Source organism: Oryctolagus cuniculus, chromosome 5 (assembly GCF_051225735.1).
Source record: "Oryctolagus cuniculus isolate XC-2025 breed Fujian yellow rabbit chromosome 5, ASM5122573v1, whole genome shotgun sequence".
Lineage (NCBI taxonomy): Eukaryota > Metazoa > Chordata > Mammalia > Lagomorpha > Leporidae > Oryctolagus > Oryctolagus cuniculus.
In genome coordinates, this window is record NC_142871.1 from 8923751 (window position 1) to 8946467 (window position 22717).

General features: G+C 50.8%; 1 protein-coding gene across 1 annotated transcript; it reads left to right on the forward strand.

The window, feature by feature from the left end:
• Positions 1–1716: 1716 nt before the first annotated feature.
• Positions 1717–10074, forward strand: TAGAP (T cell activation RhoGTPase activating protein). Its single transcript, XM_008263738.5, has 10 exons — positions 1717–1896; positions 2440–2523; positions 2615–2668; positions 2977–3043; positions 4166–4314; positions 4999–5160; positions 5681–5790; positions 6203–6398; positions 6794–6908; positions 8179–10074. Exons 2-10 carry the CDS (start codon positions 2497–2499, stop codon positions 9345–9347), a joined length of 2049 nt encoding a protein of 682 aa, XP_008261960.2. The 5' UTR covers positions 1717–1896; positions 2440–2496; the 3' UTR covers positions 9348–10074.
• The last annotated feature ends 12643 nt before the right edge of the window (positions 10075–22717 follow it).

The window sequence follows — 22717 nt, forward strand, 5'->3', positions numbered from 1 at the left end:
CTCCCACCGCAGCAATGCACTTTAGAGTTGCATTTGTTTACATTGTAGATTGGGATTCTGGAGTCATCTTTCTGTGAATGTAGAATTCCATCACAAAAGAGAAGAAGACTTGACACCACTGGCAGAGTATGTACCACATGGTATGGTGCACAACAGAGAGAAGAAACCCAAGGATTCGAAAAACATCCGGTGTTCATTTCTAAAAAGAGGGAAACACTTCCACTGAGGCTCGATGTTTCGGTTGAGAAGACAGAGCATACTTCACATTTCTTAAAAGAAGCAGGAAGGTAAGTTTGTCAAGTGAATGGAGTTCATAAAATATACACTAGCAGAGACTCCGTGTAACAGTACGTATTCTGTAGCATACAGAGTATTACAGTAACATTCCACTGAGACTATGATACAAGCAAGTGGATACTTCCAAGTATATTCAGAAATACATAAATGTACACTGGATGTATATGCAGAAATTATTAACTACAACTAGCCTGGCACTAAGCTAGGCACAGAATAAATGTCCTTTTTAATTACTAAAAAAGCACGGAGGTCATTTGGGAGTCCTGTGAAGGGCAGCAGTATTCACAGCTGCCAGGGGACACAGGTGACCCTGCCAGCATGAGCCTGCAGGTGCACTGCTGAATATCAATCGGGAGTCTGTCCTCAGATCCCCTACCGAGACACTGCGCCACAGGGCAAATTTCAACATCAAGACAGCAGAGCTGTCAATACCAAAGTGTCTTGCAATCTGAGGTGCAGATGGGGAATTCAGCCAGGCTAATTTCAATCTTCGTGCGGAAGAGCAACACCTGTGCGGCCAGGTGCGCACGGGTCTGGAAGCACCCAGACAGAGAAAGACAGCCTCACAGCGGTGCTGGCCGCTCCAGCACGGGCTGCCTTGGCTACTCCACACTCTGGGTTAGGGGAAGTGCACAGGACGCTGCTGTCCTGAGCCTGGCTGCTTTCACTCCCCAGTCAGAGCGTGAGACTCGCTGGGTTGTTACAGGCTGTTCCCTTTGTGTGGGGTGGAACCCGCTCCACTGCGTGGATGGATCATAATTTATACATTCTTTCTACCCTTGAGCTTATGAGTGGCTTCATGTAAAGACCAGAACTCTCTTTGAGGCAGGAGGTGCCCACCATGAAACTGACCCTCTCCCTCTGCCTGAAAGTGCTCGGATCAAAGAAATGTTCCAGGTCAGAAGCAGAACTGATGGGACTGTGAATTCCGCGCCGTTATCTGCGTCCAGGGGCCACAGGGAGGAGAGGGCGCTGACACCCAGCCGCTCTAGCGGGCAGGCTTCCTAATTCCAGAACACACTGGCCATCATCTCTCAAAGAAGGGGCCGTGCCTTGCCTTTCTTTCTGGTTCTGTGACAGCGTCCTGCACCCAGGGGTGCCAGTGGGGGGGTGGTGCTGGTGGACAGTGGGTGGGAGGGGAACAGTACTGAAACAGGATACCAGAACCAAGAAGCACCTGAAATCCCCACTTCACAAACGAACACGCTGTTTACAGAGAACAGGACTCTTCCTCTACGTCCCACCCGTGACCTAACCAGAGCTCCCATCCATGCGCTCTATGTCATCTTTTCCACTCCTAGTAGTTTACGGACTTTTTTTTTTTTTGCTTTGAAGTGGAAGAGAAAAAAAAAAGAGGAAAGAACAGAACCGCGGCTGCCCTAAAAGGAAGGAGGAAGTGAGAGCCGGGCAGCGCCTGGCGGGCTGAGTCTGTTGACAGCCGTGATGCGCCTTCCGCCTCGCTCACATCTGAATTTCCACCTGCCCGCCCCCTGCTTATAACCCGCGCACGTGAAGTCAGGGCAGCTGCCCACACCCTGCCGTGGCCATGCCGCTCCCCGCAGCTCCCGCCGCTCCCTGGATGTAGCCGGCAGCCCTGGGGTGAGTACTCGCAGGTGCCTGCGCCCACCCGCAGAGAGGGGCGCGGGGCTCGCAAGCGCAGGGGAGCACAGGCACTGGGGGCGGGGGCGCCGGCTCCAGGCGCTCGCTGTTTGCTGTTCACGGCGAGCAGCCTCCTGGGAAGGGGTTTTTGCCTCTCTGGGTGGGATGAGAAAAGCCAGGGAAGGCAGCGCAGGCTTCCGTGCGGTGGGCAGAGCGCGCACACAGAGACGCACACAGACACACACACACACACATACACACACCCCAGTTGTGACAGTCAGCGGTTCTGGGATTGCCTCTGGAGGCCTCCGCAGCCCACAGATAACAGAGCTGGGAACCGCCAAGAATCCAGCTCAGAGAATTCTAAAATGACCGTGTTCTGGGGCTGCTGGTGGCGGCACAAGGCTTTGGGTAACACAGAACTGACAACTACTCAACGACAACTTCTCCGGTGGCTTCAGTCTCTGTGTTTGGCAAAGCCGCGAGGCCACTCACCAAGTTAACCCGAGTGCCTCTCACTGCCTTCCCTGTGCCTTGTTGTAGGCAGAGCCAGAGACCCAGGGGAGACAGCGCCACCCGCGACCGACAGCCCAGGCTCCGATGAAGCTGACAAGCGGCTTTGACGCTGTAGGTACCCCTGCTTCCACTCCTCCATTCATAATTCTTAGAGGCTACAGACCAGAGACCTTTACCTAATTTTATTTTTTTTCCTCTTTAGCCAAAAACACTAAATGCCAATAACATGGAGACATTGATCGAATGCCAATCAGAGGTAAGAAAACTGTGTTTAAAACCTATCTGCACTGTGAGAAGATGAAAAACTTTCTGTGAGATCAATTATCTGGACTGTTTAACTATCAGAGTAGAAAATTAACATCATAACTAAAGTCAATTAAACTCATCAGTTGGAATTGTCTATGATAATCAAGGCTTTAACACTGATTCTAGAAGCTAGAAAAAAATCAATGCACTCTGTAGAATTCCTTTTTGGAGGGAATACAATGTCGTATGCACATTTTATGGGGAAAGACTGGGTAGGTTTCTTCAGTCACAGTTTTAACTGAAATAAATATATTTTAGGGTGATATAAAGGGACACCCCCTGCTGGCACCATGTGAGAGTGAAGATAGTATCTGCCAGCTCATTGGTGAGTTTTGAAAACATACCATCTTTTCCTGAAGTGCAAACAACCAGAGTTCTTGGTTTGCAAAGCCACCGTGCTTCTCTGTACTAGGAATCTGCCTTACCAAGTGTTCTCTGAAAGACCGCAGAACATTAACACTTTGGTGGCAGGCAAGCTCCAGCCATCTAGAGCTGTGAGTGCTCCAGTGGGCAGCCCCCTCTCCACGCATCCCCCCCTGCTCCATAAGGGGCTTACGAATCTGCTCTGACAGGGCACGCAGACATCGAAAAGGTGCCCGTCTTCCTTCTCCCAGGAAGCAAGTGTCGCCCATCTCAAATCCCAGCTTTCAATTCTTCCCCAAAGGCACCTGAGGGTCACGGGGCCCTGGGGACCCCTGGGGACCCCTGGCCCAGTTCTGAAGGCTCCGGCCGGGCCAAGATGCTCTCCGCCTTCTTCCTCCTGCTGGAACACGGCGGATAGAAACAGGTGCCAGTGCAGTTAGAAGGGAGACCCTTGCTAACCAGGGAGGAAAAGACAGAAGTCCCTTGGAGATGGCGAGGCCCCGGGCGTCCCGCCGCCCAGATTGTGGAAGGACGGGCTGTCCTAGGAACAGTTCACTGGTAATTCCCAGTTCAAGCCCCTCCCTGAAACAATTTGGGTTTCCCCAGCCGGAAAGGGGGAAATCTTGAAATCCCAGGGGACGGCAGGCTGGCGCCCTCTAGTGGCTGCTTGGTGCTAGCTCCCTCTGTTCCATGCTCTTCCCTAATGAAAAAGGTGGACGCTAATCCATTTCATATCAGAAATGTCCCCTACAGTTATTAACACCAACACCTTAAGATGTTTGCCTGTGGCCTTCTTGGGCTCTGCTACCTTTTTGTAACAAACAGCCAGGGAACGGCAAAAACAGGAAAGGCGGGGCTTTGAGGAACCTTGGTGTTGATGTTTAGGGGCTGGTTGCCCTGGTAACAGTGCGGTTTTGTGTGTGTGTGTGTGTGTGTGTGTGTGTTGGTTTTTTGAAATTATTCCCGTCCCCCATGCATACCATCAACGACACTGTGTGATGGACGCTATCTGTTTTCTCGTGTGGACCTCGACTCGTTAGCATTGCAATCTGATGTTCTGTCCACCCTGTCTCCCGGGCCGCAGAGGTTAAGAAGAGAAAGAAGGTGCCATCATGGCCGTTTCTCACGAGAAGGCTGTCTCCTCCATCAGACTTCCCGGGGGCTCTGTCCCTGTTCGATCAGCCCTTGGCCATCATCTGTGGTGACGACGACACACTCCCCAAACCCATTCAGGTGGGCGCGCGTGGCTTGACTCAGAAACCTCCTGGAGTTCTCGGTTGGACATGGGAAGTCCGTGGGGAACCTGACTGTGGTCCTCACGCTGGACTCGCTGGGGCCACGCTTTCGTGTTTTTGCGCTCTCAGGAGCGAGGCTCCCGCACACGCGTGCGGCCAGGACACCTGACGGCTTGCCGTCTGGAAAAGAGCCGTCCTTGGCGAGGAGCTCAGAGCAACGGTCCCCCCACCCCATCCCCGCCTCCCACCGCCACGGTCCCCTGACTCCATGGAGTTAAGAGTGCAGAAAATGTGTTGCTTCTGCAACGTGGGCAGGCGGAAAACAGAAATCCAACCCCGTGCAATGCTTCCACGGAAGGGTTTGAAAGCTGAGAGGCCTGCCTGAAGTCATTTTGAAATGTGTGCAACTGGAATTGCACGGTTGGTCTCCTCTTAGGAAAATGGAAGGGGGCTGAGGGACTCACTGACAGCAGATGTACTGGAAGCGAAGGCTGGCGGGAACGCTCTGGCCGAAGCGCTCTCCCCGTCACCCAGAGAGCACGGCCTTTTATGGAGAGGATATTTTATGGCTGGGCCAGCTGGGGAATGTCCACGGGCACGCAGATTTGCATAGATCCGAGGCGGAGAAGCGTGCGTCCGTGCACCCAGTGACTGCTTGCTGTCCCGTCCCTGTCTGCTCCAGGACATCCTGGCTGCCCTGTGTCTCAGGGGCCCTGCCACGGAGGGCATCTTCAGGAAAGCGGCCAGCGAGAAAGCCCGCAAGGAGCTGAAGGAGGAGCTCAACTCCGGGGCGGCAGTGGATGTCGCGGGGCTCCCTGTGCACCTCCTGGCCGTCGTCTTCAAGGTGAGTCCGCGGCGGCCGTGCCCAACAAACAGCCTGCCAGCCGGCTCTGGCACGCCCCTTCTCAGGAGCCAATGAGCGGCCTCTCTCCCTATGGGCTGCTCTTGGGGTTTCGTTGTTTTAGCTTAAGCCTTGTCATTGTTTCTGCAAGCACCCCTGTTTCCCATCACCCCAAATTCCAGCAGCAAGGGAATGCACTAAGTTCTGCCAAAAGTGTGATGACAAAAAGGAGACTTGCGGGTCCCATGGCCAAGTCTATGCCCTGAGATCTAGTGGCCCCTCGGAATCCACCCACCTGGGGCTGGAGCCTCTCGCTGTGCCCGCTGTCAGGCGAGTTGTGAGATGCGGGTCTGAGAGAAGTTTCCCACTCATCAAAGAGCAGAACGAAGTGGGTACAGCCTAGCACCAGACAAGCACCAGGGTGTCCCGGGGTGGAATGCAAGCGACGGGAGAATGAAGACCCCACCGGTGGTGCAACCACCACAGGCCAACGTCCACCCTTCCCCCACCCCCGCCCCCCCAGGACTTCCTCAGAGGCATCCCCCAGAAGCTGCTTTCCTGCGACCTCTTTGAAGAGTGGATGGGGGCCCTGGAGAAGCCAGCCGAGGACGACAGAGTAGAGGCGCTGAGAGAGTAAGTCCCCCAAGACTTCTCAGGCTGGGATAAAAGTGAGCCGCCTACGCCTGGGGATGGCAGTTCAATAAAAAGAGGCAAGCAAACCAGTGTTCAGGGTCTTAGAAGCAGAAGGAAATTCTGCAAGGCTGAATGGTGACAACGTAGCTGTTTGCAGTGTAAAGTCACCGGGTGGTGAGATGGGCGGTATGGGCGTCCCGGGGCCTGACCGGCCTCTTTGCTCTTCCAGACCTGTGCATAACCAGTCCCGTTCCATGTCCGTTGCTACCAAAAGCGTCTGAGTGAATATTTCACAAGACTACTTCCTCTTTTTAAAGGAAGCCTGCTTCTGGCAGCAGCTTGCAGCACGCTACGCTGAAGCCAGCCGAGGCAAGGAGCTGCCCCGAAACTCAGGCCCCTCCTCTCATTGCAGGATCGCGGACAAACTGCCCCGGCCCAACTTCCTACTGCTCAGGCACCTGCTGCTCGTCCTGCACCTGATCAGCAAGAACTCCGAGGTGAACAAGATGGACGCCAGCAACCTGGCCATCTGCATCGGGCCCAACGTGCTGTCGCCCGCGCACGACCACCACTTGTCCTTCGAGGCCCAGAAGAACCTGCACGGGAAGGTTCGTTCTGCAGGTGCACGAGAAGCCTCCGGGCTGGGATCGCAGCGTCAGGCCGCGAAAGCCCCGCGGGGGAGCGCTTCGGTGTTTCTCCAGCCGGCCGGGGATCCTGAGGGAAGCGCTCGGCGCAGGCTGCCCCCCTTAGATACGCACAGCCCACGCAGCCTCCCAGGTCTGCGGCCTCGGTCTAACAGCGTGTCCTGAAACACCAGACGCTGTCCCACGTCAGCGGAATTAACGAACAGGCTTCTGCCCGCCCTTTGCAGACTCAGGCATCCCTCGTTCTCATTCCAGTTCAACCTCCCCCAGGGGCGGCCCTCAGCGCGGGCCCCTTCTTCCCCCACTCCCTAAGGAAAAAAATGTCCCAAAGCCGACAGCCTCCCGATTTCTCCTCCCAGGTTAAGACGCTGGTGGAATTCCTCATCGATAACTGCTTGGAAATATTTGGGGAGGACATTCCGGCTCCTTGCGGCCTCACGTCTGACGACTCCCTGGAACACACTGACAGTTCAGGTACGGAATGTGCGGCCCCGGGGTGGGGGGCGGGGTGTGGGGAGAGGGGCCTGCGTGGCCAGGGACGGCAGGGATCTCTGGTATGTGACGCTGGAGTCACCTTCACAAATCACCGGGGTGTACTGGACGCGAGTCCATAAAGAAGTCCTCGTCCGGGAAAGCCGAGCTCTGTCTGGCGTCTCCCAGCAACCCCCGCAGCCTGCAGCCGCTCTGCCGGCTTCAGTCCGGAGCTGTCCGCCTCCACGCCCATCCCAGCCCACTGCTGCTTTTACGAAACACTCGGTAGCTGTGGCGCTGGGCTGAGCAGCCCTGGTCTCCACACAATGGAAGTGGGCCCAACAAGACAGCCATCACATTTAAAATGTTTAAAACAACAATTTTTAAATTTTAAATTCAATAAATTTTCAGTGAATGCTATCTTCTCTCTCCTCCTGCCTCCCTCCCTTCTTTCTTCATTCTCATTTCCTTTTTCTACTTTCTTCTCATCTTAAAATAAATTTGGAAAGAAATTTTTTAAAAAATTTCTTATGTATTTGTTTGCAAGACAGAAAGACACAGAGAGACAAGGATCTCCCATTCGCTAGTTCACTCTCCAAGTGCCTGTGATGGCCAGAGCTGGACCGGGCTGAAGCTTGGAGCCAGGAACTCACTCCAGGTCTCCCACATGGGTGGCGGGCACTCAAGTCCCTGAGCTGTCCCCTGGAAGCTGGAATCTGGGGCACAGCTGGGACTCCAAGCCAGACACTCTGATGCGGGAGGCGGGCATCCCAAGCAAACTTAGCTGCTGAACCAAGGCCTGCCCTGAAACTAAAATTTAAGATTGATTGATTGATTTGGAAGTCAGTTACAAAGAGAGACAGGGAGCGACAGACAGAGGGTCCATCCACTGGTTCATTCCCCAAACAGCCGCAATGGCCCGAGATGAGCCAGGCTGAAGCCAGGAGCTTCAATCCGGGTCTCCCACATGCAGAGCAAGGCCCACACACTTGGCTTTTCCCAGGCGCATTAGCAGGGAGCTGGATCGGAAGTGGTGCAGCCAGAATTCAAACCAGCATCCAGACGGATGCCAGCATTCCAGGCAGTGGCTTAACCCAAGCCCACAACGCCACCACACCAGCCCCCCAGAATCTTAGTATGATACATCTTTGTCATGCCAGGCCTTGAAGTGGTTCCCTAGGGCCATGACTGCCATGAGTGGGGTGAACTGCAGTAAAAATGTATTCTGAAGAAAGCCGTGTGCAAAGTTCAACTGTCCCTTCACCTCCCACAGACACGTCCACCCTGCAGAACGACTCCGCCTACGACAGCAATGACCCGGACGGCGACGCCACCGGTGCCGCAGACTCCCCGGGCCGGCAGCCCCCGGCGGCCAAGGCCGAGGTGGCCAGCTCAGACTGCAGGGCACCGCGGGCCGCGGGCGAGTTCCGGCTGGAGCCCATTGCGAGCACAGTGGCCAGGCTGAAAAGCTACGCCAGCCAGCCGGACCGGAGGTACTCGGAACCCGGCGCCTCACCCTCCCAGGAGTGCCTCGAGGGCCGGATGACAAACCAGAAGCTAACCAGGAGTGAGGACGACTTCACCAGGGGGCAGGCTGCAGACCCGTTCCCGGAGGAGGTCTTCCCGGCCCCGCCAGGCAAGGGTGGGAGGCCCGGGGATCTGAAGATCAGGAACCTGGCCCAGGGTCTGGCGCTGCGGCGGGGGCTGGTGGCCAAGGCCTTCTCCAGCGGCTCCCTGGACGGGGCGGCTGAGAGTCCGCCCCCAGCGTCTCCTTCCAGCCCCAAGAGAAATTTCTTCACCAGGCATCAGTCTTTCACCAGCAAGACGGAGAAGAGCAAGCCCAGCCGGGAAATCAAAAAGCATTCTGTGTCTTTCTCCTTCGCCTCTCACAAGCAAGTGCTGGCCAAGCCCCCCAGCGTGGGGCCTGGGAGAGCCAAAGGCTTCGCCACCGGGGACCAGGGCAAGAGGGTCCTGAAAAGAGAAAGCCAGCTGGCTGGCCGCATCGTCCAGGAAACAGGGGCCGAACGCCACAGCCAGACAGCCCTGGACGGCAGCACGCGCTCCTACGCCCTGTTGGTGGACGAGGTGTTCCCGCTGGCTGCGGCCAGGGGCCCCGGGAGCCCCCCGTCCTACGAGGAGGCCGTCCGGTGCCAAGCAGCCGGACTCATGGCCTGTGCGGGCCAGACTGTGGCGAGCATGAGGGCGAGAATGCTTGGAGGGGACTCGCAGGACGGGTGTGGGCGCTGCAGGCTGGGCAGGACGGTCCCTGCGCCGGCGGGAACACCAGGGCCCTGGCCTGTGCGCCAGCCACCTGAGATGCTCACGCCAAGGACCACGCCGGAGTCTCTACAGAGGGAGAAGCTGGACGGCCGCGGGCTACGCTGCAGCCAGCCAGTCTTTGAGGCAGACCAACTCCAGTATGCTAAAGAATCCTATATTTAGCAAGGAAGACCACGCCCCCAGGATGCTGGGTGTGGCGTCTCTGTGAACCTGTAACTGGGAAACTGCCTGTAGATACACTGTTTCCAAAAGAAGTCACGAATAAGCTCCTTCAGACATTTGTCCGTGAGGGTGTCTGTGCACCTGAATTTGTGCAATATGGAACACGTGCAGAAAACGCTGTATATAGGCCAGTGTCCGGTGCAAGGGCGGCCAGGGTGAGGACCCCTGCGTCCCCGTGTGGGTGGGCTTGCAGCAACACTGCTCTGTGTCTCCCGTCCTGGGACAGATCACCACCGGCCTCTATGTAAAAATCCCCTGCGCTTCTGTCTGTGCTGCCGGTCTTCCCCTTTGTCCACAACTCCACTTAAATGTTCCAATCTCTGCAAAAAGTTTACTCCACTAAGTGGCCCTAGGCGACTGGTTGTCTACAAGGAACAGTTCCGTGGTTGGCGTTGTCAAAGGGATTATCAACACCAGGCAAAGAAAAGGCCACAGTGAAAACTATGAAAAATGCTTAAACACGCCCTTTCCATCACCTAATTAAACTTGGGTGGGAGACTGAGAGTGTGTTCTATCAACAGGAACTCGTTGGAGCTCTTGGGGTGTCTATGTAGATCCACAGTGTCTTTTCCACACCGTGCGAGTGAATGGTTCTACGAGCACCAGGGCTCATGCATAAAATCTCAGTGTAACCGCACTACAATAAATCGCCCTTCTCATTTGAAAATGAAAATGTTCTTTCTTTACTGACGTGTTATCTTCTTTTCCTTCAGTTTGTGGAAATCCACTAAAAACATTCATACATTGGTTTATTCAGCAAGCACTTATTAAATTTATATTCATTATTCCAGACCAATGGCAAGACCATGAATCTTGGGTTTAGGAAAGATAATCTCTGTTCTCTTGAAGTTTATAAAATAATTTTTTTAAAAAAGTGCCCATTTTGCAGGAGTTGTGGTGTAGCAGGTAAAGCTGCCACCAGCGACGCTGACATCCCATATGGGCGCCAGTTCAAGTCCTGGCTGCTCCATTTCTGATCCAGTTCCCTGCTAATGGCCTAGAAAAGCAGCAGAGGATGGCCCAAGTGCTTGAGCTCCTGCCACCCACTTGGGAGACCTGGCCGAGCCCCGGCCATTGCAGGCATTTGGAAGTGAACCAGCGGACAGAAGATTTCTGTCTCTTTCTCTCTGTAACTCTGCCTTTTGAATAAATAATATAAACATTTTTAAAGTGCCTATTGTACCCCATTTTTTGCAGCAGCATGAAGTCACAGGGTGCTATCACAAATGTAATTGTTCCCAATTCTAGTGAACTAAACTTTTCATCATTCCTATGTCTCATTTTTATTGCTTGCTTGTTAGCAAACATCATAGTAAAATGTGTGCAATGTATCCGACTTCTGTTCAATGATTAAGACATTTATACAGCATGCTGGGGACATCAGGCTCCCATTTTTCTTGCTATCTCAGCTTTTCTCAAGCTTTTGATTTGTTATAGAAATGTGTGTCTGTGTTGCTTAGCTACCAGATGGCGAAGTCCGGCCCTTTTTGAAGGTGATTTGTCATTAATGATGCGTGAAGTTAGTAAAGTTGTAAACCAGATTGCTCAAGTCTGCATGCTCAGACCTAATATGAATAATACTTTTTTTAAAAGATGTATTTGTTTGAAAGGCAGAGTTACAGAGAAGCAAAGGCAGAGAGAGGGAGAAGGAGAGGGAGGGGGAGGGGGAGGGCGAGGGCGAGGGCGAGGGCAAGTCTTCCATCCACTGGTTCATTCCCCAAATAGCTACAACAACTGGAGCTGACCAGTCCAGGAGCTTCTTTCAGGTCTCCCATGTGAACACAGGGGTCCAAGCACTTGGATCATTTTCCACTGCTTTCCCAGGCACATGAGCAGGGAGCTGGCTCAGAAGTGGAGCAGCCAGGACTCAAACTGGCACCCACGTGGGATGCCGGCCCTGCAGGCGGCAGCTTTCCCTGCTACGCCACAGCGCTGGCCCCCTAGACACCACTTTCTTAAGCACTAATGCTGTATCAGTTCCAGGGGGTGGGCCCTCTCCCCATGCCCACCCAACCATTAACTTCAGAAGACCAATGCCTTTCCACTGGACACTAACAGTAACGGGCATAATTTCACCAGCTACCCTGTGCCCGGCACTGGGCTGAGTTGGGGTGAGACGGGCAGTCCTCGCGCACGTGCAAGGTTGGGTGAGAGCATTGACCACGGGCTCCTGGGGTCAGTGTGTGAGCAGTGCAGCAGAGGGCACAGAGCCCACCCCGAATATCACACAGTGTGGCCTTTCCAGATAGGATTCTCCAACCTGGCTCCCAGGTGATGGGTTTGCCGGAGCTGCCGTCAAGTGCCCCAGACTCGGAGGCTTAAACCACAGAAGTGAGTCCTCTTCCAGTTCTGGAGGCTACAAACCTGAAAGCAAGGTGTGGGCGGGGCTGCAAGGGGCGTGTCCCAGGCATTGGCTCTCTCTATGTGTCTCCTCACGTCATCTTCCCTCTGTGTGCCTGGCCCCAAGTTTCCCTGTCTGGCACAGGCAGGAGTCTCCCAGGCCCACCCATATCACCTCATTCTACCTCTCAAAGGCCCATCTCCAAGCCCAGTCACACCCTGAGGTACTAGGGGTTTGGGCTCCCAACACATGGATCTTGGGGGTGGTGCAGTTCACCCCATAGCACAAACCTTTGCAACCTACCTCTAGAGAGCCAGATCATGCCAACAACGTCCAACAGTGCCACATGACCAGAAGGCTAAGACTTGCAGTGACATCAGGCTGACATAACAGGATGCTTTAATCAAGGACCCATGAACACCAGACTGCTGTCTTCCATGGACCTCTCAAGGCCTAACAGTGATGAACAGGACAACTTTGAGTGTCCTTGACACCCCAGTGCCAAGGATGTCGTAAAAACACATTGCATGTTGATGGCCAAGAAGGGACTTAAACCTACATCCAGAGGCCCGCACTGTGGCTTAGCGGGTAAAGCCGCCACCTGCAGTACCAGCATCCCATATGGGTACTGGTTTGAGTCCTGGCTGCTCCACTTCTGATCCAGCTCTCTGCTATGGCCTGGGAAGCAGTAGAAGATGGCTCAAGTCCCTGGGCCCCTGCACCCACATGGGAGATCTGGAAGAAGCTCCTGGTTCCGGACTGGCCCAGCTCTGGCCGTTGCGGCCATCTGGAGAGTGAACCAGTGGATGGAAGACCTCCCTCTCTCTCTCTGCCTCTGCCTCTCTGTAACTCTACCTTTCAAATAAAACAACCTTAAAAAAAAAAAAAAAGCCCTACATCCAGGTCTGATTCCCTGAGAAAATTTCCCTGCTCCTACTGACACAATTACCAAAGTCCTGCTCTGTGCCCCCTTCCCACACCCACCCCAGCACCCCCAGGACTGAAAGAAGTGGAACCTTGATCTAGAAAGGTTGACTTGAGGGAGTTAACCAAGGCTGGGTGCTTTTGCTGGATCTGAGCAGGCCTGCAATGGCCTGGAGTTCACGGGCAACCAACAGCAGCTGAGGTCCACCGGGGCCCCTTAGCAGCTGCAGGAACGCCTATGGTTTGCAGCGCTAATTAACTGAATAAGAATGGTCACGGTGCTGCCCGTGGCCATGGATGAGGACGTCCAAAGTTGTGATAAACACTGTTTATCTGAACGCAAGATTAAAAGAATGAATTTATAGATGGGTTTCACTAGTTGTGATCTCTGCAGAAGATGTGCCAGTACATGCTGTCCTCCTGGGGCCAGACGCTGGAAACCCACATCAGATACGGCCTCGCATAGCTGGAGTTTCTTTTCTAATTGAATTATGTAATCCTAACCCTTCATCTGCAAAGAGGGGGGCAGATTTCTGAGAACTCGGAAGTATAAACATTTGCTAGCGATGGAAGTGAATCACTTTTGAGCCGCGTTTTAAACGTGGGCTGAGATCCTACATATTGTTCATTCCAGAGTACAAATGAGGTGCAAACGAGGAAAAATCAACTGGATGAAGTGCAATCCTGCAATCCTCCTCTCACAGGCTACAGAGAAGCGGAGGCTTGGCTGGGGGGGTGGGGCCCTGGGAAGCCAGACTAATTTTGCAGAATACAGCATCTCGCCAGAAGAAGAAAACGGGGAATGTTAATCTCTCCGGGAAAACAAAGACCTCATAGAGACATGGGAAGAGCAGTGACCTGGATGCACAAAATCTTAGTCGGTGAGCACTGCAGCAAAGCACCGCACCCCTCCAAGGAGCACTTTCTCCATCTAGAAAATGAGGCTGACAACCATATGCTTCCCTTGAAGAATCCGCAGACCCAAAACCCAGACAACGAGGACTAAAAAGAGGAGGCCGTGCTCTGTATCAGAAGATGAGGAGCTGGGCATTGTGGTGCAGCAGGCTAAGCCACCACCGGTGACACCAGCCTCCCATTACAGCACCAGTTCAAGTCCCGGCTGCTCCACTTCTGATCCGCCTCCCTGCTAATGTGCCTGGGACAGCAGCAGAAGCTGCTCTAAGTGCTTGGGCCCCTGCCACCCACATAGGAGTCCTGGATGGTGTTCCTGGCTGCTGGCTTTGGCTTGGGCAAAAGTTGCTGCCACCATCTGGGGAATGAATAAGCAGAGGGAAGATCTCTGTTTCCCATTGCTCTTTCAAATAAATAAATAAATCTATTTTAAAAATCAACTGTACAGGTGCAGATCTATTTTTGGTCTCTGTTCTAGTCCTCTGATATGTACATATACATGTGTTCATATCTGGTTGCTTATATGGGCACACTATATTGATTATTGGAACTTCTAGTTTAAGTTTGCAACTTATCCCTTCTTTAAAGATTCTGCAAGGGCTTTACCTATGGTGACTGTGCAAATTTTTTCATGGGGATTAATAACTGCAAAAAATTTTATCAATAAATAAATATTTATTTATTTGAAAGGCAGAATGATGGAGACAGAGAGACAGAGACAGAAAAAGATCTTCCATCTGTTGGTTCACTACCCAAATGCTTGTCACAGCCCAGCTTGGACCAGGCCAAAGCTAGGAACCAGAAATCTCACCTGGGCCTCCCATGGGGGTGTCAGGAATCCAAATGTAAGGGCCGTCTTCCATGGACTCCCAGGCACATTAGCAGGAAACTGGATCAGAGCTGTGCCGTAGTCAGGACTCCAATATGGGACGGGCGGCCCAAGCAACAGCTCAACCACTGTGCCACAATGCCTGCCCCTTGCCTTCTGTGTTCTAGAGAGCTGTTTATAATCTTGTTTTCATTTCCACTGTCTGTGTCGGGCACATTCAGCAATGAAGCCATTTGAGTCTGCAGTTTTCTTTGTAGGTTAGTTTGTGACGCTTACAGAGTTAACGTAATCAAATTTCCAATCCATCTTGGCTTGCTTTTGATAAATCCTATTTTTCAAAGAATGTGTCCAGTTATGTGTCAGTTATCAAATTTGTTATCAATTTATTTATAATATTTGTATCCCTGAAATATTCAAGGACTCTTCAAAAAAGTTCATGAAATTGCATATTATGAAAAAAATCATGTATGGATGTTTGCACCCAAATACATTTATTTTTGAATTCCATTTTCATGAACTTTCACTGATGATCTTTGTTCATCCATGATACGGTGATCTGCATTCTTTTGTCTTCCTTTATCAGCCGGCTCGGGGTTCCGTTTTTGGCTGCACTCTTCCCAGTTCTTGCATCTGAGCCAACTCCGCTGCCTGCGCTCACCTCGGTGACCGACTTCTGCCCTCACTGCTTGATGCCCTGCACACAGGCTTCTTCACTTTGCGTCTCTCCTAGCTTAACGGCGAGAACCCACATGATTACATTTAGGCTTTTCTTCTTTCCTAATACAAGCGCTGCAAGTTATAAAATCCCCCTAAGCAGTCTTTCAGGTGCACCTACAAATGTTGACATACTGCATTTTCATGGTCATTCAGGGAGAATATTTTCTAACTTCTCTTGGATTTCTTCTTTGACTCATGGAAACTCCATCTGGCTGCAGTGTTTTTAAGTTTATTAAGGCTTCTCCTATGGAATAGCATGCGGTTTATCCTGGTCCATGGACCACATGTACTTGCAAACAATGTATGTTCTAAAAAAAAAAGATAAAAAAAAAAGTATGCTCTTCAGTTGTGTGTTGTAATAATGAAATAAAATACATATTTAAAATATTTTAATTTATAATGTCATTTTGTTATATAACATTAATTTTAAAAATTAACTTTTATTTTCTAAAATTATATAATTATAAAAATCAGTTACGTCAAGATAATTGCTGGTATTTTTAGTTCATTTATTCCTTTACAGGTGTTTTGCCCAGTGGTTCCAGCAGTTGCTGAGTAACCAGCGTGACCACATCCTACAGTGGCTGAAATGCCACCTGTTGCATCAGTTCTGTCCCATCGGAGTCTATTTTAGGCGCATACACATTCACGACTGCTGTATCTTCCGAATTGTTCCACTTTCTTTATGTGCTCGCTTCTATCTCTGGTATACTCTGTAAGTCCGGTTGCCTGCTATGAATATTGCCACCTGAGACTTCGCATGACTACTGTCACCATAAGGCTTTTCCCACCCGTTTACTCTGACCATTTCTGTGTCTCATACTCAATGTGCATCTCTTCCAAGCCAACATATAAGAGAACCTTGCTTTTTCCCTGCCCTGCTAACCTCTGCATGGCTAAGGTCACTGATGTGGGTGGATTTAGGTGACTATTTCATTATTTCTTCTACGCTTGTCTTCTTTTAGTTTCTCTTGTTCCCCCTTTCATACAATCTTTGGAGTTACGTGAATCTTTTCTTCAATTTCATTTTAATTTACCTCTCGGCTTTTTGGCCTTCTGCGTTCTCAGAAGTTCCTCTAGGGATCCCCACATACACCCTTCCTTCCTTCTCGCAGCCTACTTATAACTGAACCGGTCCTCCAGCCCTCCCCTCCACACGTCACCACGCTTCATGCTGCAGCTGCCATGCCCAAGTTCCCTCCGTCCAGTGTGAAGCCTAGAGTCAGCAGTGTACTGTTGTTTCATACGGTCACGTAGACTTTAAAGGAATTAAGAGGGGAAAGGGGGTGTTTTGTGTTTATCCCAATATTTATAACTTTTGATGCTCATAACCCTGGTAGTGCAGGCTTTCAGGCGATGGATTCTCTTGGTCTTCCTTGATCTGAAAAGGCCTTTGTTGTGCCTCCATTCTTGAAGGGCAGTTTTGCCGGATACAGAATTCCAGGCTGACGGTTTTTTCTTTAAGCATTGCCAAGATTTTATTCCACTGTCACCTGACTTCCATAGGTTTTGCTGAAAAGCCCATAATAATTCAAATGACTTTTCCCTAGTATCTTTATAAAATGCCATTTTTCTCTGTTTGCTTGCAAGATTCTTCCCCTGGTTTTGGTTTTCGGCGGTTTGACTATGATGTGTCTGCTTTCTGTCTGTCTGCTGCCTGCTGCTCCTCCAAACTGTGTGATTTCTATTGCCCTATCTTCACACTCAGTGGTTCTTTCCCTGTCGTCCCCACTATGCTACGAGAGCCTATCCAGTGGACGTTTCCATTTCCTATGCTGTGTTTTTAAATAAGATTTATTTATCTGAAAGGCAGAGTTACAGAGAGAGGAGAGACAGAGGGAAAGAGGTCTTCCATCTGCTGGTTCACTCCCCAAAAAGGCCACAACCTGGGCTGGGCCAGGCCAAAGCCAGGAGCCCGGAACTCCACCCAGATCTCCATCATGGGTGGCAGATTCCCAAACACTCGGGCCATTTTCTGCTGCCTTCCCAGGTGTATTAGCAGGAGCTGGATCAGACGTGGAGCAGCACCTGGACGGGATGCCAGCAGTCCAGGCGGCAGCTCAACCTGCCGCACCACAACACCCGTGCAAGTTTCCAGTACTGTGTTTTCAGTTCTACAGTGTCCACGTGCCTCTTTATATGTTCTCAACTTCCTTCCTGACAATCCTATGTTCTTATTTTGTCTCACTTATTAGTGTCTCCTTTTTTATCCTATCAAGCACAGTAACTACTTTAAATCCCTTGACCAAGGGTTTCACCATTTCAGGGATCTCTAGGTTATGTGCTGCGTGGACAACAGTCACACATCCTGGTGGTGGAGGTGCTCTCCTCCTCTGCTTCCTGCTCCTGTGTGTGTATGAGTGTGTGTCTATGTGTATGTATGTGTGTATGTATGTGAGTATCTATGTGTATGTATGTGTGTATGAGTGTATGTATGTATGTGTGTATGTGAGTCTGTGTGTGTGTCTGTATGTGTGTCTGTGTACGTATATGTACGTATGTGTATCTGTGTATGTATGTGCATGTGTGTCTGTGTGTATGTATGTTTATGTGTATCTGTGTATGTATGTGCAGATGTGTGTGTATGTGTGTATTGTATGTGTGTATGAATGTATGTGTATGTATGTGTATGTGTATGTATGTGCAGATGTGTGTATGTATGTGTGTATGTGTATCTGTGTATGTATGTGTCTGTGTATATGTGTGTATGTGTATCTGTGTATGTGCAGATGTGTGTCTGTGTGTGTATATGTGTATGTGTGTATGAATGTGTGTGTATGAGTGTCTGTATGTGCATATGTGTATGTGTTGGTGTGTCTGTGTGTCTGTGTATGTATGTGTGTGTGTCTGTGTTTGTGTGTCTGTATGTGTGTCTGTGTGTATGTATGTGTGTGTATCTGTGTATGTATGTGCAGATGTGTGTCTGAGTGTGTATATGTGTATGTGTATGTGTGTATTGTATGTGTGTATGAATGTATGTGAATGTATGTGTGTATTGTATGTGCAGATGTGCATCTGTATGTGTGTGTATGTATGTGCAGATGTGTGTCTGTGTGTATGTATGTGTGTATGTGTATCTGTGTGTCTGTATGTGTGTCTGTGTGTGTATGTGTATCTGTGTATGTATGTGCAGATGTGTCTGTGTGTGTATGTGTATCTGTGTATGTATGTGCAGATGTGTGTCTGTGAGTGTGTATATGTGTATGTGTATGTGTGTATTGTATATGTGTATGTGTGTGTGTGTGTGTGTATCTGTGTATGCATGTGCATATGTGTGTCTGTATATCTGTGTATGTATGTGCAGATGTGTGTCTGTGAGTGTGTCTGTGAGTGTGTATATGTGTATGAATGTGTGTGTGTGTGTTGAACAGCTCTGGATTACGTCCTGCACATCGTGGATGTTATGTAACTAGACTCTAGATGCTGTGGCATTCACCTCTACATTTCTGACATTTGGTTTTGACAGGCAACTGACCCGGCTAGCCGCCGACTGAGCCGCCGACTGCGAATCTGTGACGGGCGGCAGTTCCAGCCTCCGTGCTGCACCCCCACCCCCAGCTGCAAGCTGCTGAGTCGGCCTTGTGCACACGCGATCGCCAGGTCATCCAGAGACTCGGGTGCAGCTCACACATGGGATTTAGGCTCCTTCTTCTCTGGGAGTCCCCTTCCACTCTCAGGCCATGATGGCTCCCAGCTGCAGCCCTTGCTTCCTCACAACCAGATGTACTGCAGATTTTCTACTGGGGTTTGGCCACACATGCACCTGTGACCACGGCCCATCCAACACTGAAAAACAAGAAATACGTTCTCCAGGATCCACTTCTGGTCTGCCTGCCTTGCTCACTCCCCAGATGCCCGGGAAGCCGTGTCTTGTAATTCGTCCAGTGTCTAGTTACATTCTCGGAAGGGCTAGTCTGCTAGGAGCCTGCTCCACGTACCACTGGGTGCGTCTCCTACACTGTTACTTACAGCACCTACTAAAGAGTCCTCAGACCCGGGCTTGTGCTTCTGACCCATGGTAGGTTCATTAAAAGGATAGTCCCGGTCGGGGCGCTGTATTCTGTCCCGGTTGCCCCTCTTCCAGGCCAGCTCTCTGCTATGGCCCAGGAGTGCAGTGGAGGATGGCCCAAGTGCTTGGGCCCTGCACCCCATGGGAGACCAGGAGAAGCACCTGGCTCCTGCCATCGGATCAGTGCGGTGCACCGGCCACAGCGGCCATTGGAGAGTGAACCAACGGCAAAGGAAGACCTTTCTCTCTCTCTCTCTCTCTCACTGTCCAAAAAAAAAAAAAAAAAAAAAGGATAAAACGTGACCATTTAGGAAAACAACACTGATATGTTACAGAATCAAGTACAAGGAGACACTTAAAGATAAGTCAGTTTCCCAAACAAGGCACATGGGGCCCAAATAAATGTTAAGAAAAATCCTTTAAAGCCGGGACAGGCACTGTGGCACAGTGGGTTAAGCCGCTGCCTAAGATGCTAACGTCTCATATTGGAGCAGCGGTTCAAGTCCTGGCTGCCCCACTTCCCACCCCCTCCCTGCTAATGCATCTGGTAAAGCCGCAGAAGATGGCCCAAGCACTTGGGCCCCTGCCTCCCAATGGGAGACCTGTACAGAGTTCCAGACTCCTAGTTTCACCTGGCCCAGCCCCAGTCATTGTAGCCTTTTGGGGAGCAAACCACAAGACGGAAGATAGCTATTTCTCTCTGTCTTTCCCTGTCTCTATTACCCTGCCTTTTAAATAAATAAATAATCTAAAAATAGCAAAAGAAGAAAAATATCTTAAAGTCTTAAAGAACAGAAGAATGTCAACCGGAAGGTCTTCATATCACATAACAGGGCAGCTATCCCGTCATTTCATTGAGGACCCCAATTATTTTTATCTGTGGCTCTGTAGCAAAAAAATCACAGGATTTTCATAGTGATTGGAAATGGGAAAAAGTATATCTCTGGTTTTTGGCGAATTTGTCTTGAATTGCATGCATATTGTTTCTAATAACAATTCTGTATGACGATTTAGATTTAAATAACAGCAAATATCCTCAAAGCACACTGAGACGCATGTAATATAAATCCATTATCTCCAGGATTTGTAATTATAAAGGTCAGGAATCCCTGTAGAGGTAGGGATTGCTTATCCCATCTACAGGAGGCAGCCCATCCCTCGTGAGACCGGGCGTCCAACCCCAAATAAGAGCCTGTCTCTAACTGCCCGACTTGCTGTTGCTGCATCTGCCAGTTCTTGTCTAAGAATCTTCACAGGTGTTCATTTGCATGTGTGAAATTCCTCCTGTCACCTCAGCTTAGACAAGAGCTTTGAGCCAGGCTGCAAGTCTGATTTGTCAACATAGATGGCCGGGCGTCCAGCCCCACAGCAGAGAGAGTAACTGCTCAAAGTTTCCATCCTTCCTAGAGATCGAGGGGTCAGAAAACAGAAGAGCAAGACTGAAACCATGACTTCCGGGTCCAAGGCCATCTTAGCAAACGCCCAGACTTCCCATAAGCCTCCTTCTTTACCATCCCGGCTTCCGTCGGCTCACTCCCGCCCCTCCCCCGGCGACAGACACTGCACGTGGTGGCCGCAAGCCTCACCTTCCACACCCGCTTTCATTTCCCCCAAACTTTGAAACCCCGCCTTCTCGCCCGACTCTTCATCCATTCGCTCCTAGGGTCACCACAGCCACTGTCATTATTGCCTGATGTGACGCCCCACCAGCCAGCACTGGCGCGTGGCAGGCCAGCTCCCTCCCGTCAGACCCCCACGCCACCAGCCTAGCGCAGCTCCCACACGTGTGCTTCTGCCACTTCCAGTTCCCTGCCTGACACCCCTGCACAGACCTCACCTCTGTCCTCTCTGGCGCCCAGGTCCCTCACCTCCAGGGTCACCTCTGAGGAGCCCACCTCCCTGCTTCCTGCCTCTCATGGTCTCCACTTTGTACCCGCATTGTTTTCTCACTTTTCTCTCCCCCTCGTAGACGTCTAGCATCTTTGAGAGCAAGAGGAGTCTCGTTCTGCTTTGTGTCCTGTGATACTAAAAGATGTCCGAGGCACACGCTGAATGTTCATTTTGTCTTTGCTGAATCAATGGCAGGACAGAGGAAGGTGTGTTCTTTAATCCGACCAAGAAACTATGACACTGGGTCCCTACACACAGTCCATCCACCTACACCTGAGCTTCCGTAAAACACTCTGAGCTAGACGTCCCCCAAACTAGGGTCACTCGTCTACCACTTCTTCAAAAGTCACGGAAGGAAAGGCCCCCTCACTGGACCCTCTCTGGGGTCCTCATTTCCAGATTCCACCCTCTGCAGGGGGTGCCCTCGGGCCCTTCTATTTTAAACATTTATTTAATTTCTTCATTGTGCCAGCTGCTGCAGCTACACAGGAAAGGTCGTTGCTTGTTAATTTACTGCTAATTCACTTAAACCCTCACGCAGTAACTTCCTGGGTGAGAATTAACAAGATGCAGCCACTTGTCCCAAGTAAAATCCCACGCTACCAAAGCAATTTTATTGCCTGGGACCATTTTTTCCTGTGTTTTAAAAATGCAAACCACCAAAGCACAGTCAGCACAGGAGGAGGGGTGATGAGAACCTGCAGCCTGGGACGGGATTAGAACCCTGGGCCTTATTACAACCTGCCAGACCTGGTGTGTTTTTTTTTTTTTTTTAAGGTATTGAGGTCTCAGATCCTTTGACAAAAACAACTCATTTTCAAGAATTGCAAGCGTCGGGGTTTTTTATGACTTCTTACAAGAAAATTTCCATCCATTGGCTTTAAATTTCACTTCTGTTCGCGGGCACAGCGTGTTTTCGCGTTGGACACTCCCCAGGAAGCTGAGGGCCACCCTCCCACACTAGTGAATCAGGGTTTTGCTCTGACTGGGTCAGCAGCCAGCAGCCCCAGACCCTCGCCAGACAGAGGCCCGACGCCCTTGGATCAGACGGAAACGAGCAGTAAGCCGCTTCTCTGATTCTCGGGCCTCCTGGAGGAAATGGAACAACAGTGCACCTGCGATTCTGAATCTCAGCACCAGATTCAAATGCCAACTCTGTGGAAGAACAAGGACGGATCTGAGGGCCGGGTGGGTTCCTTCCGTCTGCTGCAGGTCCACAGGGCCCCAGGGAGCTTACAAGCACAAAATCCAATCGTGAACAAAGCTATTTACTGCAGCAGGAAACAAAATCTCAAATTACAAATTTAATAAAGTTCCCAAATACCACAAAATTTCCTTCCCCCAAATTACATGTTTTTATTAACTGCCTGAAATGTTTCTGTAATGTCCTCTTTGCTACATTCTTTAATTTAAAAGGCTGCATACCCTTTTTAAAAAAAAAAAAAAAGATTCACTTATTATTTGAAAAGCAGAGTTACAGAGAGGCAGAGGCAGAGAGAGAGAGAGAATCTTAGATCTGCTGGTTCACTCCCCAGCCGCAACAGCCAGAGCTGCACCAATCCAAAGCCAGGAGCCAGGAGCTTCCTCCAGGTCTCCGACAGAGGTGCAGGGGCCCAAGGACTTGGGCCATCTTCTACTGCTTTCCCAGGCCACAGCAGAGAGCTGGATCAGAAGAGGAGCAGCCAGGA

Bases quoted from the DNA above. Each gene is read 5' to 3' on its own strand.
- TAGAP (XM_008263738.5), top strand. From the start codon at position 2,497: ATGAAGCTGACAAGCGGCTTTGACGCT. The intron at 5,161-5,680 runs GTGAGTCCGCGG...CCGCCCCCCCAG, and splicing joins TCCTGGCCGTCGTCTTCAAG to GACTTCCTCAGAGGCATCCC. The intron at 6,399-6,793 runs GTTCGTTCTGCA...TTCTCCTCCCAG, and splicing joins AGAAGAACCTGCACGGGAAG to GTTAAGACGCTGGTGGAATT.